Here is a 22,668-nt window from a genome sequence, read left to right on the forward strand (position 1 = left end):
TTCTAAAGGGTCTTAAAAGACAGGACCGCCCATCTGTGCAGTAAATGTGGGTGGGCTCGGGCTGTTCCCTGGGAGTCCTGGTCTTCAGCTGACATTGAACCTGGCATACACCAGACCACTGCACAAAAGGGCCGGTCTAGGAAGGTGACCTTCACATCCTCGATGTCCTAAGTTGTATGTCTAGCGACAGTCAAGTGCCTTGAGGCAGGGGCGCCTTTTCTGAGTACCCGCCATCACTTCCTCTGCATGGCGGTGGCCTCCTGGGCCAGTAACCTATCTCGCCTCAACACTGGGCAGCTGAGTGGTGACTTTCTTGGTTGTTAGGACAGTCCGAGGAGATGGTCGCACAACTGTTGGTGACGGGCGGTGGGGCGGCAGGAGTTTCAAAACTATTACGGTATTTTTCGGACTGTAGTGACCCGGCCAGCCAGCTCTCCGCAGCCCTGTTGCTAACATGGTAAGTCTCCAAGAACATAAACCAGAGGTTTCTTGAAAAGCATGGGTTCCCAGCTCTGCATCTCCACATCCCTCTGGACCAAGTGGCCCAGGCCTTTCAACAGCTACTGGGGAGGGGAGACAAAACCAGGCATCCTCTGGGACAGGGCGGTACACGGGGACCTGGGAGGAAACGTCTTCATTGTCAGCAACAGATTTTTGTCAGGGGTAATATGTACCGCTAGAAATGACTGCCATTTTCAGATGCCAACCCTCTGGGCTGGGAGATCACGTGACCTGCTCTATGGCATTAATGAGTTGGTGGCCGAACTCCCACTTCTCCGAGTAAAGTCCAGACTCCCAGTCCCCAGCCCATGCGTCTCCTTCCACACACCTCCTCATGGACTCAGTCATTCCTTGATGTGAGTGATCTGTACCCCTCCACAGGGATGACTCAGAAGGCCGCGGGTGAGAGTTTGACCATCGTCTCTTGGGTATGAATCTCCTGTGTGATTCACCGTCCAGATGCTCCCCACACGTCAGAAACCCTTTCGGGCTGAGGATCAGGGTGCGGCCCTCCTTAGCAGAGTCCCCTCCTTCTCTCCAGCCTCAGCCAGGGTCCCCCCCTCACCCTCGCACCCCCCCCCCAGCACTCACAGCTGCCATTACCTCTGTGACCAGCTGCAAGTCGTTCACATAGTTCTCCTCTGTCACAATGAGTTCATGGATGTATCCTTGCCGCTTTCTCTCAGTTGGGGTCAACATATCCAAGAGGTGTAAGTCTGAACACCCTGGAAAACACAACCATTGGGACATTTTAGCCCAAGTCTAGGGAAGCCCACACGGCCTCACAGTGAGGAGGCTGTGGGCTCAAGCTTGCTGGGCCCTGTGGCCTCACGATAGTCGGGCGGTGTCATGGGCTCAGGTGTGTCCCCTAGTGAGACACATTCAAGTTCTTTTTTATAAGATGTTTTTTCCAATGTTTATTTATTTTTGTGAGACAGAGAAAGACAGAGCATGAGCCGGTGGCGGTGGTGGAGAGCAGCACAGAGAGAGGGACACGCAGGATCTGAAGCAGGCTCCAGGCTCTGAGCTGTCAGCACAGAATCCGATGCAGGGCTCGAACCCACGAACGTGAGATCATGACCTGAGCTGAAGTCAGAAGCTTAACTGACTGAGCCACCTACGTGTCCTTCAAACTCTTTTTATATATATATATAACTTGTTTAACGTTTATTTTTGAGAGAGAGACAGAGCATGCGTAGAAGAGGGGCAGAGAGAGAGAGAGAGAGAGAGACACAATCAGAAGCAGGCACCAGGCTCTGAGCTGTCAGCACAAAGCCCAACATGGGGCCCAAACCCATGAGCCACGAGATCATGACCTGAGTTCAAATCGGATGCCCAACTGACTGAGCCCCCCAGACGCCTCCACATTCAAGTTCTAACTCTTGACACCTGTGAATGTGACCTTTGGAAATAGGCCTTCTGGAGATAGACTCAAATTAAGATGAAGTCATACTCAATTAGGGTGGGCTCTAATCCAACGTGACTGGTGTCCTTCTAAGAAGACACACAGAGCAGACAGAAGGTCATGTGACGACATGGGCAAGGACTGGAGTGACGTGAGTATAAGCCGAGAAATGCCAAGGATTGCCAGCAGCCCTCAGAAGTGAAGAGAAAGGCATGGCAAAATCTCCCCGAAGCCTTCAGAAGGACATGGCTCCACCAATACCTTGACTTTGGACTTTTCTCCAAAACTGTGAGAAAATAAATTTCTGTTGTTTTGAGCCACCCAGTCTGTGGCCTTTGTCACAGCAGCCTAGCAAACCAGTACGGGCGGCAGCACACTCCGCTTCGTCCAAACCGCTGACCCAATAGCGTCCAGGGAAGACTACGTCGTAATCGGCCCGTATTTCCCGAGCCCCAGACCAGGGGCCACACCAGGAACTTTACATCGGCAGGTGTGCTTAGAGCTCACACTCCATAATCATCACCACTTTACAGACAAGGACATGGAGCTTTTGACGGGTTGACTCACCCCAAATCTCTCAGCTTTCTGGGGGCCAAGAGTTGAACCTGACCTTTTGATGCCAGAAACTGGGCTCTACCCCAGGCGGCTATGGTTGTTGGATCCCAGCTACTGGAGGGCATCAGGTTATCCTGAGGTTGGATTTTGGAGAATCCAGTGGCCGTGCTGATGGGCCTGGGCTCAGGGCAGAGAGACGAGGAGAGCGTCCGGATGGTGCCGGGTAAAGTCCATGAACCAGGCGGCTGCCCTGCGCCGAGAAGCATCAAGCCTGCAGACAGACAGGGCAGCCGCTGCAGCTGCAGACAGCTGGGCACACCTGGGGACATACACAGACGCTGGGGCCTGCCTTTGCCTCTGCTCACGTCGTTGGTTATGTAGGGTTTTGTCGGCTCCGAACGTTCTCAGCTTACCAGCAGAGCCTGCTTCACAACACGGCACGGCACGCTGGAATGAGGGGGTGGGAAGCCCCATTCTCGGGGGCGCCTCTCATGCAGGCCTGGGCCTCCCTGTTCCCGGCCCGCGGTCTCTCCTCTCCTTTTCATGGTGGGTTCTTCATATGATCACAAAAACCCAGATTTGTAAAACAGACAGAAAGGTGTCCTGGATGTTGGGACAGGGGTGGGGAGGGGGGTAGGGAGTCCCATTCACTTGCTTGCCTCCTACCATCTCCCCCCACAAGGGGGCGCCATGGAGCACCATGTGACCCACCCTGCCAGCCACCAGCAGTTCTCAAAGTGGGTCCCCAGACCAGCAGCATGGACAACCCAGGGAACTTGTTAGAAACGCAAATTACCAGGCCCCTGATTATAGACTACCTGGTGTTGGGGCCCAGGAATCTGAATTAACAAGCTCTCCGGGTGGTGTTTTTTTTTTTTTTTTAGGCAAACTTTTGAGAAGCTTGCTCTGGACTCTCAGGAATTCCTCATAGTTTCCATTTTCCCCCCTAGAAAGTCTTCCCCACAAGACTTGGGCTCGTGACCTAGTCTATATGCTAGAAGCTTCTGCAAATAGAATGATCCCTCTGGGGGGAATGATATCACTGACTTCTTGGCCAGTGTTCTCCCCAGAGATGAGTCCATAGCTGGGTTCTTCTAGTCCTCAGGCTTGTACCCTCCCCTGGCCAAATGCCCTTTCTAGAATGCAGTAGAGATTCTCTTCCTGGAACAGGACAATTTGAAGATGGGCAGGCAGACGGGAGGTGGGAAAGCCATCCTTAAGATAATACCCTCCACGCCCATCCCCAAGACCTCATTCAAAGCCACCGCAATGTGGCCAAATGGTAATTCCCACAGATCCGTGAGCTGAGCCGGAAGCACCAGGCAGACCCTCCCCTCGGTCACCAGCTTAGCCAGCTGTTCCTTGTCGGTGAGGGGGCATTGGCTGTGCTTCATTAGAACAACTGCTCCCACCGTGAGCTCTCGGGGGGGGGGGGGGGGGGGGGGGGGGGGGGGGGGGAAAGCGAGTCCTGATAGCTCACTCTGTCCAGCTCAGCCTCTGCCGAGGCCCTGCGGGGGCTTCTGCTTTGGGGTCATGGAGTGAAGCCAGCACGGTCTCTGGCTGTCATTAGGAGAGCCACCTGGGAAACATCCTGCTCGTCACCTGCTCACCAAACTTTCCTGTTCATGAGTCCAAGAGCCCGGGAGGAAGGCAGGCAGTTCTTGTTACAGAGCAGAATGCAGCCCTGGCGTTACAGGGCCTTGGAGGAACTGTCACAGAGCCGAGTGGGGTCTCCTCTAGAATGGTCAGGACATTCCTTTCTTCTTTTTTTTAATATTTTAAAAAATGTTTATTTATTTGAGAGACAAAGAGCACGAGCGGTGGAACGGCGGGGGCGGGGGGCGGGGGGAGACACAGAATCTGAAGCAGGCTCCAGGCTCTGAGCTGTCAGCATAGAGCCTGGTACGGGGCTCGAACTCACGGACCGCAGGATCACGACCTGAGCCAAACTTGGATGCTTAACCGACTGAGCCACCCGGGCGCCCCAGGACCTTCCTGGTGGCAGGGATGTTAGGACGGCGTTTAGAGCTGCAGCTGCGAGGAGCCCAGGGGGGTTTGCAGCGGCTAGTGGGGGCCTGGTTGCCTCAGTCTTCTGAATGTCCCTTTCGGTCACAACTTCCCTTGGGGACTAGGATGGGTGCTATGAACTCTGGCCGCAGAAAACTCATGTGTAACACACCCAACACTCCCACACACAGATTTGGCACACAATTTTATGGGGTTCACAGGCCCTCTTGAAGCTCGTTCATGGATCTCGTTTATTCATTTGACAAATATTTCCTGATGTCCTCTCACGAGTCTGGCGCGAACTGCTGGTGCCGAGGACTCACGATGAAAGAGGAGAAACGCCTGCCTACAGAGAGAGCAGAGTCTCAGCTTGGGGTGCTACTCGTCCCCACAGGCTGAAGGCGGCACTGACCCCCAGCAAGCTGAGATTTGCACTGCACCCCACCCGCACCCCATCCCCAAGCTGAGAAAGCATTTTTGTTTGTCCCAATGACGAGGTGATGGCTGGAACAGGGTGGGGCTGGACCAGGGCTGGTGAGACGGCCTGCAATACAGAGAACTGCCTGCCCCAAGGGTCAACAGCCCCCCCACCGAGAAACACTGACAGTACCGGAACCTGAAATCCCAGCCAGGACCACGGCAGCAAGGATGGTGCGAGTGACCATTTGCTTAGAATGACTGAGGAACTGCAAACAAGGACCCGGAGGAAACATAACAGGAAATGGCTTGCTTTGGATTTCAGAAGTTCTGAGTCTTTAAGTTTTACATGGTATGTTTTTTTTTTAAGAATATTTTGAGAGAGAGCTCGAGTGAGCAAGTGGGGGAGGGGCAGAGAGAAAGGGAGAGCGAGAAAATCCCAAGCAGGCTCGGCGCTGTCAGTCCAAAGCCTGAAGTGGGGCTCGAACTCATGAACTGTGAGATCATGGCCTGAGCCGAAATCAAGGTCCCGAAGTTCAACCGACTGGACCCTCCGAGGCGCTCTTATGTGGTATGGCTTTGAAGAGGCTCAGAGGTCTCGGGTGGATTTAAGCCATTAGCCCGAGAATTCCAGGTGCCGCAGCCAGTTTGGGGTTGCACATGTTGGACACGTTGCACGTGGAAGGGAAGGCACCTGAGGAGGCTGCACGGCCTCCTGCTCTGGGCAGCGCCGGCCTTCCCGTCCATCCACCCTGCGGACCCACGTCAGAGCTGACCGAGCCGACAGGTGCCGTGCGACTCTGGGCTGCTTGCCCCAACAGGTTCCCCCTGATGCTGTCCACCTACCAGCCTGCCTGGAGACAGGGGGATGGCTCAGAAGGCCTCTGCGGGTCCCAGCACACAACAAAAAGCAAAGATTTTGTGGGGAGATTCGTCTCAGCCTTGTACGCCAACAGTGTTGGCTTTGAATCGTCTTTTTAGCTCCTGAACTGCTCCGTGGGATGCTGTTTTAAAAGTCCCTGCCAGTGGATGCCAGACCAAGAAGACCATTACAGGCTTGAAATAGGCACTTTGAACTAAAAAATATCCTTCCTTTGAAAACTTAATATTTAGAAAAACAAACGAGTTTAAAGACTCCATTATTCAGAGCAGGGTAAATGGAAAAGACATTTCAAATAAGAGTTTTCTTTAAGGGTGGAGGGATATGGTCCTTCTCTCCATTGGGAACCAGGATAAACATGGTTTTCTGGCTCCCTTTCCCGGGGAAAAACGAGAGAATAAAGCACACCAAATAACTTTTCACAGATGAAGGGATTCTTGTAACTAGCTCTAATCCACTCACAGCTGAAATAATATTGCAAGTGACTCTGGGCAGTTAAAAAAAAAAGATCCCCAATTAGAGCCCACATAAAGTTCCTGATCGATGTGCTGTCCCTTGTAATTTTGTGTAGTTAGACACATTTACAGAGTGGAGAGAGTCGTGAGACCCCGTTGAAAGGACTCGAATCTGGGGATTGGAGAGAATGTGGGGAAATCTTACCCAAAAAGGTCATCTTGTCGCCTGAACGGGACAACGTTCGTATGAACAGCATAATCTAAACAAATTGCTTTATTACAAAAGTAATACATAAACACATGCTTGGTGTAAACAGTTCAGAGGATACAGAAGTACTTAGGGTATGACCGGGTCATCGCCCCTCTCGTTCCCAGCCCTTTCCCTTCCCATCTCAACAAGGTCCATGATTTTAAAAGCCAAACTGGCCCCCACAGCAAGCCAGCCACTGAACACACAAAATAAACAGGCCCCGTTCCTGTTACGAAAGGGCCAAAATATACTCTAAGACAGTCAATAAATATTTATTAAGTTCCTATGACGTCCAAGAGACACCGAAATGAGCAAGATAATGTCTTTGTCCTCAAGGAAACTCAACACCCGGGAGGGAGACTCGGACATGGAGACGAAGTTTGAAATAGCAAGGCAGCGGAGAAGGGGCCTGAAGTCTGCGAGGGTGGTGGAGTCCGTGGGACTCAGAGAAGGAGATGCTCCGCTCCCAAGGGGGGAAGGCTCCGCGGGGAGGTCCCACCGGTGTGTGTGACGGGGGGTCTGTATCAGGGAGGATGGGGCCATTACGTTGGGGTGTGGGGCCAGCGTGCAGAGACACTATGGGAGATAAGGAATCGGGAAGGGGATCAAGTGGGCGGTACATGGCATCACAGGGGCCAAATGCCAGAGGGGCCAGCTGAGAAATTTGAGTGCCACTCCACAATACGGAACTCGGGCCGCGGCCATTCATCTTTAAGGGAAAGGCTATACCGGTGTCTCCGGAGACATCCTGCCCAAATCCTCTGGTTCAATGGCCTCACTCACCACGATACCCCTTGGAGCTGGAGCTCCCGTCTACACCAAAGGCTTCTCTGGGGTTGGTGTGAATGTAGGAAGCAGGGGCCTCATGGCTCTGGTGTCCCCTGACAGGCTATTCTGGATTTTCTGGGGAAATGAGTCGGATTGTTTTCCTTCAGCCTCCCGGAAAGAAGGGCCCATGTGGGATGGTTTGTCGTGTAGGAAAGGCTGCAATGGATATGACATAAAGAAGGGTCTCCGGCCAGAGCAGTGACCCCTCCCACCCCCACCCCACAAACCCCTTATCGAAGCTGGGAACTTGTGCGTTCCAGCTGCGCCGCTGATCTTGCAGCTGGGATTTGGTGGTGAATGAGGCAGGCTGGGTCCTTGCCCTTGGGGACCCCTGGTCTACCAGAGCCCCGGGGCACCCCATCCAGACTGGTTCCGGCCTAAGCAAGCACAGTAAACTCAGAGAAGGCAGCCCTGCAAGTTGCCCAAAGCTGAGCCTCAGAGTTGAAGTCCTTAAGACTGGAATTTTATGGGGGTTTAGAGAAGCTGGTGGGCATGGGGACCTGCAGTGGCGGGAGGGGAAATGTCACCTGATGCCACCAGCGCCCCCCTCCCCCCCGCCCCCGGTGCCTTACATCCAGCTGAATGCAGGCAGCCCTCTCCAGCCTGTCTGGGGGAGACTCACTGGACCCATGAGGCTGGGTCCATCTGGGCACCTCCACTCAGCCACACTCCGTACTAACCTAATAGCTTCCAAGGGTCAAGGTGGCTTCCAGATAACATTTTCTCCTAAGCAGGAAAATCCAGTCTACACGGGGTGCCAGGCAGTTTGATGACTATTGAGATTTTGCAAAAATCCAATTACTCTCAGGGATAGGTTCTCTCTTAACTTGCCATTAATAGGAATATTGGTAACTTTTTAATTTAAGGCATGGGGTTTATGGCTTCATAACGGGTGCTGGGATCCTGGCACGGCGTCGAGCATCCCCCGGTGCACCTGTTGGCTCATTCCCGGCCCCACTGATGTCACCGCCTCTGCTCTCCTTCCCTGCTGAGCCCGTTTTCAGCACCTACCACCCTGCTGTACCTCAGGGACCCTCGGCGGTGGCCATAAATAAGTCTTTTGGGTACACAAGACAGGCTGGCGTGTTTGAAGGATAGACACGTGTTTATTGGAATGTGAGGCAGGGGTTTTGACTAGAGGGACCTGGGCATTCTTCCAGAAGAGCAAGGATTTGAGTTGGACTCCGTCAGGCACACGGCAGTGTAGGGGGGAAGTAGTGAGGAATCCAAGCAGAGGAACTGGTTGGAGAAAAGAGGAGTATGAGCCCCGGACAGGGGTGAGGAGGGGGAAGCAGATTCTGGGGTCACTGGGGGGTAGAGAAAGTCAACACTGGGTGCTCGCAGGAGCCACACGGTTCCAAGCGCCGTAGGTGTGTGACCTCACAGAGTCTTCGCCAACAATCCTGTGTGGCAGCTACTGCTCCTAATCTCCCATTGAACAGACAGGGCAACTGAGGCACAGCGAAGTTAAGTAACTTGCCAAAGCTTCAGTCAATCAATAGCAGAGGGAGCCCTGCGCCAGAGTAACTGCTCTGAACCACCAGGCCTCCTGCCTGGGAGAAGGATGGATCAGTCAGCTGGTGCTGTGTAACCACGTCCCCCAGGCCGGGGGCTCGCACACGAGAAATGGGGGCTCACACACGAGAAATGGAGCCTCACGGCACTGGAGGCAGCAAGTCCCAGCTCCAGGTGCCAGCAGGTCCGATTTCTTCTGAGGCCTCTCTCCTTAGCAGGCAGGTGGCCATCTTAGCAGGCAGGTGGCCATCTTCCCCCTGTGTCCTCACGTGGCCTTTCCATCATGGCTGGTGACTTTTGGTGTCTAGATCTCCTCTTCTTACTGAGGACACCTGTTTTTAAAAAGCCCCATCTCCAAAAAGAGGTGCTGGGGATAAGGGCTTCAACATTTCAGTCTGGTGGGGGAGGGGACACAGGCCCGCCCAGGTGGGGAGGGAGGTACAGTCAAGGAGTTTGGACAGCAGAGCGAGACGTCTACAGTTCTGTCTTTGGTTGCAGAGCTGCGGAAGGTTTGGGCCGTGTTTCGCAAGGATCGCGGTGGCAGCTTCATGGAGGCTGGGCGAGGGCAGTGGCCCCTGTGAATGGCTGCGTGCACGTTGGAATCACGGAAGGAGATTTGTAAGGCCCAGCGTCCCTGTGGTAGGCCCAGAGCCACCAAATCCGCCTGGCTGGGGTGCGACCCTGGCCTCCGTGATGCGTGGAGCCAAGAGCCAGGCTGCTCCATCCGAGGGAAGACCGACCAGAAATCAAGACAGTGGTGTGAAAAGGGAGCAAGATTCAGAGAGTGGATCTGTCCAGGCTCACGTAGCACGAGTGTCACAACTGCTGAACCAATTCCAGACCAAGGCGGGTCCCTCAGGCGACTTGTCCAAAGGGAAACACAGTTGTAACCTAGAACGGCGTCCTCCATCCATGGCCTGGAGCCCAGACGGCCTCTGTTCCTAGAGGCCACACTGCCACCGCCACCTGACTCCCACTGCTCCGTCTGGAGCTCAAAAGGTCACTCTGCTCAACGGCCTCATTGCATCAAGGAGACAGCGAGTCCACAGACACACGGTGACTTCTGCCATCAGGAATAAGCTCTTGCTGTCTTGGAAGATGCAGACCCACAAGGAAACCACCAGCTTTTCAAAGAGTGGGCCCGAGGGTGGCCCGTCCCTGTTCCTTTCCCAGTGCGTTCCCAAAAGACCTGGCTTTGAGGACGCTCTGGTCCGCGGTGCCAGAGGCTGTCGGGCCGGTGGCAGCCAGGCTGGGTCAAGGCGGCTGTCTCTCCTCTGACAGGGACCTTGGCTGGCCAGTCCCGGGACCCAGCTCCGGCGGTCCAGAGGGGCCGGCATCCTCCTCATCCCAGGGGGACTTTCTTCTTGAGGGTCTAAGCATAGCCCGGTCCCCTGCGGTCTCTCCTAACTTGGCAAACTGACCCCGGTGGGACGCAAGAGACAACCCGAGCCTGGGACATTTCCTGCTCATGGTCAGCAACTGCATAGATGCGCTCGGGTCCCTGCTTTCATGGAGCTTCCATTCTAGTGGGGGAGACAGAAAACCAAACACATGCAATAAATATACAGTAGGTAGGGCGGTTATAAGAATGACGACTGACAATTCTTTTGACTCATAAGCTCATTTCCAGTCCCGGGGTCTTCTCCCGTGAATTTATCTTTTAAGCCTCGGTGCCTTCCCAAACACAGCTTTATGCAGGGTTCGAGGTCACATGCAGCACAGGTACTGAGCACCCGTGTGTCCTTTCCTTGCAGCCTAGATGGGGAGGAAGGAGCGAGCCTGCAGCGCAATGGGACTGTCCGCCAGGGAGGTCGCCCTGGGTGACATGTGACTGTGCAAGGTAGACGCTTCCCTCTGGGTTATAAGCTACGGGGGGATGGGGCGTCGCACAATAATAAACCATTCAACGGGGAGGCACCGTCGCTACTTATTAGTGCCGTTCCTGTGTGGGTCTTCGTGGGATGCGGCCTTGCCCCCGGGGAGCTCACAGTCTTGGGTGGGAGATGAGTATCTATGTGTCCCTGCATGGCCTCCATCCACTCATCTTCAGATATGATGAGCTAGCAGTTCGGCAAAGAACTGAGTCATGGCGAGTGGGTGGAGCTGGGCTGGGCAGCAAGGAGGGGAGGAGGGGCCAGGTGGGAGGACCAAGGTGGAGCAGATGGGGTGGGCGGGGGCCTGTAAGGTGGGGAGGAGACCGTGGTGATAGCGGGGAGGTGCAGGTCGGGTAGGACGAGACAGGCGGCGTGGGGCCGGACAAGAAGGGGTCCACGGACCCCAGCCCAATGATGTGATCGCTAGGCAGGGGGATGGCCCCGTGTCCACACTGTCCACACACTACTCACTTCCTCCCCACTCCATGCCCAGCCTGTGCGGCCCAGTGATTCAAGGGGGCATTTCCAGCAGGTGGTTTGGAGGTCAGAGGAGATGGTTTTCAAGAGGGCCTCCTGGGAACCTGCTGCAGCAACAGAAGCCTGGACCACCTTGGAGGGTCATCACGGTTACGCCAAAGAGGGCAGAGAGAACGAGCGATCGGGATGGTAGCCACCAGCTCTGTCAGGGGTTCGCAGGGGGCTTAACCTCTTCAAGCATCAGTGTCCTCTCCTGCAAGCTGGAGGCCCATGCCTGCACCAAAGCCACCAGCAACTCAGAAAGGAAGGCGCTGATCAGGGAAGGCTTCCTTGGGCAAGTGATGACTGAGCTATGTGACAGGTAGCACTAATAGCTGTCAGTGGGGAGAAAGGAAGAGGGGGGTCCGGCTGGATGGGCTGGAGGAGGGAGCAGATCAGGCAGGGCCTTGAGGCCCAACTGCAAGATTTGGGCCTTTATCACAGGAGGACTGGGAAGCCCTGGATGATTGTTAGCAGATCCTAAGTTCCATTTTTAAAATAGCTCTCTGCCCACGGGGAGGAGAGGCTGGAAGACAGTGAGCCCGGAGCAGGGACCAGTTAGAAGGCTAATGGTCCTGGGGCTCCGGGGCAGCCTAACCAACTGACTCTGTTTTGGCTCAGGTCATGATCTCATGGTCTGTGGGTTCAAGCCCTGCGTTGGGCTCCGCACTGACGGTGCAGAGCCTGTTTGGGATTCTCTCTCTCTCTGCCCCAACTTTCCCGCCCTGCCACCCTCAAAAATAAATAAATAAACTTAAAAAAAATAAAGAAGGCTAGTGGTCTTTGTACAAGGGCTGGAGAAACTTGGTCGCCCTCAGGGCCTTTGCATTTGCCATTCCCCAAGCTTAAAACACTTTTCTCCCTGACTTTTGCATTCCAACTCCTCTGCAGTCAGACCTCTGCCCCCATGTCACCTCTCTGGAGCGATCCCATCCTCCAGAGCCCTGGCCCTCAGTCACGCTCTGGCCCATGTCACCCAGCAGCAGCTGAAACGACTTATTTGTGAGCTGGTATTTTCTTCTGGCTCCTACAAGCTCCATGAGAGCAGACGCCTTGTCTGTGTTCCACTGAGCACAGCCCTGTCACCTGGCCGCGACTCTCCAGGAGGAGCAGGAGAGGAGCAGCTTGCCAGAAAATGCAGGCAGGCTGGGCTCCTCCCGGTGTCCCAGGAGCCGCTGACACAGCAGGGTGGAGGGGAGGAGCAGGGGAGGGAGGAGGAGGGGACTGGCAGATGTACTGCCCCTTGAGGGTGGGGTGAGGGCTCCGACAACCAGGGAGGCCGTGACAGTGGAGGGTCGTACCGAGGACTCGGACGTGTGGGGTCTTCTCCCAGTGGCCTCAGAAGGACAAGGTAATGCCCCACAGAGGAGGGGTCATTCTGGCTTCGGCTTCCCTGCTGGGGCAGATTACAGGGTTCAAAGTCTGCCGGAGGCCTGGCAAACAGACCAGACGCACCCAAGACCCAAAGCCGTGGGTGCTGAGAGGCATCTCCGGGTCTCCGCAACGTCTCCCAGTCTTTAAGTGTGCCAGAGACGGTGCTTTGGGGTGGCAACCCCACTTGGGACGCATGCCCCTTATCCAAGCGGTATGGTTGCTTAAAAACAAAACACAACGAACAAAAAGAAGGAGCTCCCGGCAGGTGTGGGGGCTGAACGTTCCCATCTTTCTTCGCTGGAGAGAGACCACAAGGCTACAGAACGCAGAGATGAGAAATAAGGGGTCCAGCGACTGAACGCATGTGTGACAGGTTAATTGTGGGGCTCCGCACGGGCCTGCCAGCACGGTCCACGGACATGACATTATGAAGCCTCGCACATTCCATTTGCTCTGTTGGCCTCCCTGACACAAGCCGTGTGAAACACAGGGCAAGTTCTCCCATTTGCCAAGAGGCCGCTGACTGGGTGTCACTGCACATGGAGGGGGCATGAGGGAGGCGCCTGCTTCAACACGGGGGGGCCTCCCACTACTGGAGAGAAGGGGACCCCGATTTGTGCACAAATGGATGAGATGCCTGAAGGATTTAAGGAAACTGTCCCATCTTTTCTCTCTGAAATCCCTTATCTACAAACGCACTGTTTTCTGTGAAGTCTCAAAATGCCCACAACCTTCCGCTGTAGGGGGCGGGGAGAGGAAGCCACTTAAATGGATTCCTTCAGGCTCAGGACGAGGTGCAAATGCCTTTTCTCTCCAGTAACAATGACAAGAAGGCTATTATCTGTGGGGGGCTCACTAGCTGCTGGGTGCAATTCTTATCCCTCCATCTGAAGTCAGGAAACTATTGCACAAAGGGGTTAAGTAACTTGCCCACAATCACAAAAGTAGGAAGTGGGAGAGCTGGGATTTGAACCCGTACCTGGAACCACCACCCTGTATCCCTTCCTGGCCTCTGTTATCACCCAGGATACCGCTCTGTTGGCTCCTCCACCCCTACTATCTGCCTACAGAAAAATAAAATACTCCAAAACTTTAGGAGAAATGGAAGGAGATACTACACCGAACTTGTGGACACGCTGGGTTAGTATCTTTGGCGCCATGTTTTTCTGGCAGAGGCCCGCCATGGAAACTGAGGGCTACGGGAACTGTTCTTGGGGCGGCCCTGAGCAGGGGCGTCTCTGCAAGATCCTGCGGTCGGGGTGGGAAGGACTAGAAGGGTCGAGGAGGCTGGCTGCGTCCTGAGGCCTGAGAAGGTGCCACAAAGTGCTGGCAGGTGGCACAGCTCCTCCAGCTCCCAGCTCTGCGTGGGAAGACGACCCGGTCTCCACCTTTCCAGAGGTGGCCGTGGCCACGTGAGGCGGCTGGTGCGGGGGTGCTGTCGTTCTCCCGTGGCACAAGGTTAAAGGACCAGCCTGGGAGGGTGGGAGCGGCCTCTGAGAACGTCATGCTCTCAGCTCGCGCGCATGCCTGGGGAGCACTGCTCTCCCAGGTCTGGACTTCATGGAACTTCATGGAACCTCACGGAACGATTGGGGGTGGGGAGATCAGTGGGTCCCGCTGCGCATGCGCACACACGCCTCTCCCACGCATAGACCCTCCCATTTTCCTGGTGTGGCCTGGCATGCCGCAGGTGGCCCCGGGCGTGCCTGAGTGTGTGTGACAGGGGCCAAGAAGGGAGGGGGCAGGGCAGGGCGGGAAGGGGGAGGAACCAGGGGAACCAAGGCGTTCAACTGAGTGAAAGAAAAGTTACTTTCCCCCTTGTGGGTCCCTCAGGAGAAACCACATGAAGAGGAGGATCTGCCCAAGTTTTAAAAACGACGGGCTGAGTCAAGGGGACGCTTCCTCTTTCGAGGCTTGCGACATCACGCTGACCTCAGGTGCCCAGCAGATGTGGGAACCGCAGCTGTCCGCCTCGGCCAGAATCTTCTCTAGCCTGATGGGGCTGTTTCACCGCCCCACCCAAGGTTAGCAAGCTAAAGACGGGGACATTTAACTCACCCCTAAATCACTGTCTCTCTTGCACACACACACACACACACACACACACACACACACACACGCACACAGCCTGTTGACAGCCTATCACCTGGTAGTTTCTGAGAGGTAGGGCGTGCTTAACAGCAAGTTGCACTGGTAAAATTTTATAGCTGATTTTCACTTTTTACAAACAAAACCTTCTTTGTTTTGATTTTTTGTGTGAATCAAATCGCATCCTTTAAAAATGACTAGGTGGCTCAGGTAAGCATGGGAATCTTGACGTCAGCCCAGGTCATGGTCTCCCAGTTTTCCAGATCGAGCCCCAAGCCAAGCCTTCTTGGGATTCTCTCTCTCTGCTCCTCCCCTGCTTCTGATCTTTCTCTCAAAATAATTAAACATTAAAAAAGATAATAAAAATAAAAATGACTAGGGGGGATTTAATTTAGAGAACTTCCTTGGGGCACCTGTTTGGCTCAGTCGGTTAAGTGTCTGACTCTTAATTTCAGCTCAGGTCATGATCTCACAGTGAGTTCGAGCCCCATGTTGGGCTCCACATGGACAGAGCCTGCTTGTCATTCTCTCTCTATCCCTCTCTCTCTCTTTCTCTGCCCTTCCCATGTACTCTCTTTCTCTCAAAATAAATAAACTTTAAAAGATATTAAAAAAATAAAAGAACTTTCTCCTGAGCAGCAGTGGAACCCTTTGAAATGGAGTACCTACACACCAGGAAACATTCTGGAAATCTGGCTTTTTGTGTGTGGAGGTTTCTTAAAGAAAGGGCCCAAGAGAATTCTGGCTGAAGTGAAACCTTCACATAAAGCTTTCGTGATCTTTGACCTTATTATGTTCCCCTATCCCACCAGATCCAAAATATCAGACATTTTGTAGACTTGGGTTTTTTTCTTTCTGTGCATTCTGGGACCATTGGCAGTCAATGTCGTTTTCATAAAAATTCTCTTGGGTGTTTTGGAACTAAAAAAAACGAACAAGAGTAACATAATTTTGCTAGAAGGAAAAAAAATGAATATTCACTCTCAGAAATAATTTTCAATTTGCCAGGAAGCAGGGTTGTACTTTGATGGGCTCGTTCCCCAACTGTGATCTGGGCGGGCGCCTCCCCGGCCCCGTGCCGGTGCGGACCTGGCCCACAGGAAGGCTGCCACGCCCTAGCATCTCTGGTCCTTAGCCTCCTTCATAGGTTGGGTGGGCAGCAGACCCCAGGCGCAGCCCCTCCCAAGGGGACTGTTGTGGCTGGGAGGTGCACAGCCGAAGGAAAGGGGGCTGCAGATGTACCTTGGTACCCTCTTGGGGGGTGACGTGGTGTGCCCTGAGTGGAACCCCAGTGCCTCTTTCTCGTTAACTGCTGAACCCACTCATTCAAACAGGCATATCTGAGTACTTGACCTACTAAATGCCAGGGTGGTCATATAGTGTGTTGAGCAACAGAACTTGTTTTATAGGTGAGAAGTGGAAATATTGGAGATTCCGTTTTAACCTACCACCAAGAGGGTCTTAAGCTGGTATTACTAGGGTTTTCTTCAGATGGGATCAAAGAAGGCATCGATCTGGAAGGGATCTGCCCAGTTCCCTTCCAGACCAGGGAGGACACCAGTTTCCACCATATGTGTAATGGTGTAGTTTTTTTTTTTTTTTACTATAAAGGGATGAATCCTTCCTTTGGATCAGCTTCTCCAGGACACCCTTTTTATGCGGAGGCAGTCTAGGCTCTAGCCTGCTGGCCGCCACTCTGTCCCTGCAGCTCTCTGGGCCTTGCTCTGCAGTGTAGACACAGCTGGCCTTAGGAAGGCAACTCAGAACTGCAATATGAGGGTGATTTCATTGTCCATATGGCGCTGTCCCTGCAGGCCATTTGCAAATACATTCACATGGCAAGCCAGCACCGATTATGAAACAAAATGATTTGACGACCAGTTGTTTTTGTTAGACAACTAAAAAAAAAAAAAAACCCTGACATTTTTAAACTCGGGGGCCAAAGGAGATACCTAGCTTTACTTTGCTAATTTAATTAAAAGATGCTTTTTCTTTTACTCAACTTCCTGTTAAGCAGATTTTCTGGGAACGGGACTAAAAGTACTTTGGTACCAAATTGCACAGAATGGGGAATAGCCATGAAGAATTTAGATCCAGTCTAAAATACAGAGCCTAGACTCTGGGGCACTTTTTAGGCCACAGATACAGAGCATGAACTTATGACACGATTAAGTTTACTCAACAATAAACTCAGCCACCAGCAAGGCACCTCTTTTAGCCATGAACCACTGGGTGACATTAACCATGGTGTCCGGTGGGGCTGGGGGTTCTCAACCTTGGTACTGGTGACACCGGAGTCCAGAGAATTCTCTGTGGCGGGGGTGGTCCTGCACCCTGCGGTACAGCTCACAGCTTCCCCGGTCTCCACCCACTAGATTCCGGTAGCGTTCCCCCTGGTTGAGAAGAACTGGGCGGGATGGACACTCTACAATCCAGTGCAAACCGAATGGTCCGTGAGGGGAATGAGCGTGTCCCGGGGAACCCGTGTCAGTTCACAGGCCAGAAGGAAGCCTGGAGGGATGATCTACAGAGGGGCGTAGTAGAGAGTTACGTGCAGTGCAGAGTGGTACCCACCTTGACAATGTGACACTTCAGCCAAACTCAAGGCTGGAGGAGAAACATTGGCTTATATGGAGGAGGGGGTCCCGGGCCAGAGCTGGGGCTTGCTGCCTCGATCCTTGCTCCACAAGGTGGGCGGGGGAGGGGGGGAGGGAGGAGGTTGGGGACAGGTTTCTCCACCCACCTCCTGGCCTTTGCACATCCTGACATCTGTGCCTAGAACAGCCACTTCTCTTTCCGGCTTCATCTGGCCCCTGCTTGTTTCAGGCCTCACGATTACGTATCACTTCCTCCCGGGAGGGTTCTCAGCCCCTCTCGCTGCCGCATCTGCTCTGGATGTCCTGCTCCGTGGTGCCTTGTGAGCATCCCTCCGGCACAGGGCTGTCACCTTCCCACACAGCCCACGTTATCTTTACGTGGACTGCAGTAGTTTGGTTTTCTGCTGGTCCTTCCTGTTAGAACACAGACCCCATGCGAACGGGGACCCCTCCCTGCAAAATATTTGCTCAGTTGATAAAGGAAACCATTTTTCAAATGAATGGCAGAGGAGGGCCGGTAAGTGAAGCTCATGATCAGATCAAGCATGTGGTCTTCACAGCAAAGAGTTTTGTCAACACGTATGCTGGTTTATTTCTGCAAAGGCGACGAGACTGGCGTGCGAGGCAGTAACGGATGGCGGAGAGCAGTATGGAAGCCGTGAAGTTTCCACCTCCACCCACACGTTCTCTGGACATTCGACAGACACTTATTATGATACATCTTTCGGAACAATGTTTTGTGCCCTGAGTCCAGTCATGCGCCTGTCACCGTACCAAGGACGTACACCGAAAGCCCGAAGAGACAGTTAGCCACTCAGCTGTGCTGTCATTCTCGTCTTCAAAACCCATCTTGTGAGGGGCGATCCTTGATCAGGGAGGAGCGGGTAGCAAGGTCAGGGGTGGGGGTCAGGGCGCCGTTCAAAGACGACTCCGTGAGGAGTGGACGGCGTCTGTATCTCAAAGCCCAAGCGTCCCCACAGACACGTGGGCAGCCGGCCCCCCCTGCTGCCATCTAGTCTCTCTGGGTCCCCGTCACCACTGCCAGGTTCCAACATCAAAACACAGAGACATTTCCGTCTAACTTTTGTATGAAGAATTTAATTATCTATACATGTAACTAATCCAAAAAGTTGTATTACAGTTGTTAAAGCCGCAGGTTTATATATTTATATATCTTACATTCATATCCATGAAAATACTGAAACGCAAGGGAACGAGGAGGAGCAGCCTCCGTTCTCTGCGCCATGTGAGTGTGGGAGGACCTCTGCACAGACGCTCCCGAGGGAGGTGTGACAACAGGTGGCTTCAGGTTACAAAGGCATTGGCGGCACCGTGAGACTGCGCCGAGGCTCCCCCCACCCGGCGTCCTGTGCTGTCGGCGACAGGCATTTTTATTGAGAGCTTCCAACTAGTGTTTAAACGACACACGTGGCTTCGGCTACGACACATCTGACACATACACGGACCGTGAGTTCCGTTTCATATCAAATGCAGAAATACCACAGTCTAGTTAAAGAAATGTAAACATTGGAAATTAATTGCAGGGAGACTTCTATACATTCTTTTTTGTCAAGAAAATTACTTGTTCAAAATCAGTCATTCCATGAAAAAGTAACTGGAATAAAAACTTCATGTAACAGAGACTAAGAAGAGATCGTAGATGCTGTTGATTGTGACAACCTCAGCGGTGTCGCCTACGGATTTCATGGTATGAAAACACGCAAGATTGAAAACCCCAAACAGAAGACACCAACTCAACCAGGTAGATCTGAGACCGAACAAAAACACGGGTGCTCTCTCCTGTGGCTACAAGGTCATTGTGCAAGTCAAATTAATGCGGTGTGAGGAGAGCGTCGTACAAGGGGAAGGCTTTTTGCCTCGGGAAGAACTAAGTTCTTATGTACAGGATGTGTTATGACGCGCTCGGCGGGGTCCATCTGATACACACGAACAGGCACCAAACACTTTCCATTTAATCGGGGTCCTTCTACACGTCTACACTGAATTCCTCTGTGCTACTACAGAAGGGGGTGGGGGAAACCCAAACTACACAGTTTCACTGGTAACACTGGGCAAAATGAACAAAGAAGATACATCAAGTCTCAGATTTATGGACATTCAGAACAGTTTTTTGTTTTTTCCGTAGCACACGCAGAATTCCTCGATAGTGGGTCTTTTTGCAAAACCAAAATGGCCAAGGAGAAATTTATTGATTTTTATTAAAAGGCTAAAGTATATTTTTAAAAACACGGGTGAGACTATTGAAAGCACCTGTGCCAAGGTGGGGGGGGAAGTCAATTCGAGTCACTAGGAAAGCCACAAAAGGACCCACTACCCTGTGTAATTTTGTAAGGTTGGCTTCTATCTCTGCAAGTCAGAACTCGACATGGTCGTCACGTGCAACTAAGGTAAAATGAGGTAAACTGCTCTGCAGTGAGTTCTTCTACTCAGAAGGCAGTAGGTGATCATGCTGGAAGTCACATGATCAAGGCTGCATCTCCCATCATCCCTCTGGGCAGTGATATGGGATAGTGGGTCTCTTTGAGGACTTTCAAGCCTGAGGGGGGGATGGACAACATATGATTCCTAGAAAAAGGAGGAAAACAACACATAAGCAAAACAAAACAATGAGCAAAATTCAAGCTAGGAAAATGAGTCAGGCATGTCAACAGCATGGTGCCAAAATGATTAAAAAAAACCAACAACAACAACAACAACAACAGGAAAAGGGGGGAAGGGAGGGAGGGGACATGCTATAGAAGGAATGAAAAAAAAAAAAGGAAAAGAAAACAACCCCACAGATAAAAGTCTTGCATTACAGAAGGTCTTCAAAGAGACTGTTGCGAATGCAGCAATGGTCTAGCTTTACGTTCTGCAAACAAAGCTCGGCAGAATCAGAGCAATGCTGCATGTTGTACCGTAAGGAACCAGACAGGAGAGACAACGGAGCCGCCGGGGCACTTACATTGCTGGCTTGGGTCCATGTCTGTGGTCAGCTTCACGTAGTTGGAGGGGAAGAGCCCCACTTGTCCACTGACTTCTCCTTTCCACCAGTCGGGGTCCTCCTTGTTGAGGACATTGATGATCTGGCCCTTGCTGAAGGCCAGCTCGTCGTCATTCTGGGCGATGTAGTCGTACATGCCGATCACCTGGCACACTGCGGAAGACACGGGGCAGGGTGAGAGAAGGGGCCGCCTGGGGTCACCAGATCTGCCCACGTGCTAGTGCTGATCTTTTGGGACAGGGCAAACACGAAGGGTCCACTCTGATGGGCTTTGCAGAGCTAGGGCGGCAGAGGAAGATGAAGGATTAAAAATCAAGATGACAGCAAAATTTCACATGGAGTCTCTAGTTTGCATAAACCCTTCCTCTTTCTCATGTGCACTTGTCAGCAGAAATTTTACAGTGATGCCTGAACGCTCATGGAATCATTTCTATCTGAGTGGAGGGGAACTCCTTAAAAATGCTGACTCTGGACAACAGGTCAGCCATGCATCCCGGGGACTTTGCCATGGTTCTCTTTTTTCTTGCTTTCTCTTTGTCTTTTTAGGGTGGAAGGTAATTATCATCTGATCCCTCCCCCACCACAAACCCAAATCTTACTGGACAGTAAACATCATGGTTTATTCTGCTGTATCTCTGTGTCTCAAACTTTTATCTGGGAAGAAGACATTTCCACATTTGAGAACAATTCTTCTTGTCTCTTTTTCCCTTGAACCTATGGGAGGCTCAATGGTCTTCGTTTCCTGGTGTCATCAACACTTCAGTTAAGTCCATGCGGTTTGTTCATGCCCCTAATTAGTCTTTCTTAACCAACCTGTATAGGGGTCTAGGTGTTTTTTAAAATTCTCCAGCTAACCGAATCACTTCGGCAAATTCCTTTGATGGATTTCAACCGAGCGGCTGAGGGGGATGCTGCCAGTCCTCCCCCAGGTGGGGGCCGGGGGGGGGGGGCAGAGATCTAGCTGGCACCACAGCCCTCTGCCCACATGAGGTCATGCTCAGGCAGCGAGGCCCAGCCGGAGCTGGGCACAGTCCCAGTTTGCCAATCCTTTTGCTTCTTGCAAAGGCTGCCATGTATGACTGATTTCACCCGGGATGTATGGCAGGGACATGACTGAAAATTCTGCAGTTTCCACCCATGCCACCCAAGGGTTGGTGGCTTTACGGACCTACGGCAGAATCCTGCTCCCCTACCCTCAGCCACCGCACATATTACCAAGGCATCTAATTTGGTCTCTTCAGGCAGAAAAGAGCCACCCGGCTCAGCCGCAGAGCCCTCTGTTCTTTTGAGTCTCTTTGGGAGAGTGTGTGCCACATCCTGCCCAGTAAGCGAAGCCCCTCTGTTCACAGGAAAGGTCACAGGGGAGTTATTTTAGTCTTCAGTGAACAGCATATTGCAACCCGCAGACCCCCGTGGCCTCCAGCTCCATCTCCTGACCTATTTAGACCCCAGCCATTTATTTTTAGGAGCCCCTTTTTTGTCCCCTCACCCCCTCGCCCCAATCCCAAATTAAATAGCTGGAAGGAAATCAAGAGAAGACTCTGGCTTTAATGCCACAGCATTCATGAGCGCTTTAGGAAGAGGGTTCCAACAAGGGCTCTGTTGTCCCCAGAACAGCAAAGCTGCTCGGATACTTGGTCCTTTTGAAAAACATATTCCAGATCACATCAGTTGGGAATCGGTCCCGGCATGCACAAGAAGTGCTCAGAGCACAAGTGAGAACCACCCAAGAGACTCGAGGAGAAAATCGACTGGAAGACTGATGTGACCTGCAGACCATTTTCCAAGTAGAGATTGTAACCGCCTACCTGCCGGCAACGCCGTCGGCTTGGGTGGCTCTGCTGGAGTCATCTTGCTCGTCCCAGGGCTTAAAAGTTTCACATAATTAGCGGGGAACCAGCCTATCTGGCGCTTTTTCCCACGTGCCTAGTAAGAAAATAGTTACATCAAAATGTTTAAGAGGTTCATGATCCTCCACGATACAGTTTGCTTTGCAACAGTGCACTTATACAAAGCTTACAGAAAATGGCAGACCGAGTGGCATTAACAGGAGAATCTCTGGATTACTTACTAGATAACAGAGTGAAAACCATGCAGCTAAAGTTCAAATTGTGCTAGTCCTTGGGTCAGCAAAGCCTGGAGTGTTTAGTGCATGGGCCGAGCTGTGCGGATCACAATTCGGTGTGATGTGGTATGTCTAGCACCGAACTCTTGCTCTGGAGGCGCAGCCCGGACATGTTAATTTCAGGTAATTTAGAGATTAAGGCAAATGCCAACATTACATATGGATTTCAGGAATGAAAGTAGCAATAATCATAAAATACTATTAATCATAGCAGGCAACACTTATTGGATGCTTCTGGGGAGTCAGGTCCTGCACTGAGCATCTTACGTGTATGTAT

At 52.6% G+C, this 22,668-nt stretch overlaps 1 protein-coding gene across 4 annotated transcripts in view; it reads right to left on the minus strand.

Annotated features, from left to right (window-relative positions):
• ITSN1 (intersectin 1) overlaps positions 1-22,668 on the minus strand; it is a 147,321-nt gene that overhangs the window by 26,142 nt on the left and 98,511 nt on the right. For 2 of the 4 annotated variants that reach the window (XM_029939016.1, XM_029939014.1), the window contains 3 exons: positions 22,075-22,192; positions 20,228-20,419; positions 17,829-19,848 (listed from right to left, as the gene is read on the minus strand). In XM_029939016.1, the coding sequence (XP_029794876.1) occupies positions 19,847-19,848; positions 20,228-20,419; positions 22,075-22,192 (312 nt within the window). In that variant the 3' untranslated portion in view covers positions 17,829-19,846. Of the gene's footprint in view, positions 1-1,104; positions 1,227-8,384; positions 10,337-17,828; positions 19,849-20,227; positions 20,420-22,074; positions 22,193-22,668 lie in introns of those variants that run through there. The other 2 variants (XM_029939017.1, XM_029939015.1) reach the window with 2 other exon arrangements.

The sequence above is a fragment of the Suricata suricatta genome, chromosome 5 (genome assembly GCF_006229205.1).
Source record: "Suricata suricatta isolate VVHF042 chromosome 5, meerkat_22Aug2017_6uvM2_HiC, whole genome shotgun sequence".
Lineage (NCBI taxonomy): Eukaryota > Metazoa > Chordata > Mammalia > Carnivora > Herpestidae > Suricata > Suricata suricatta.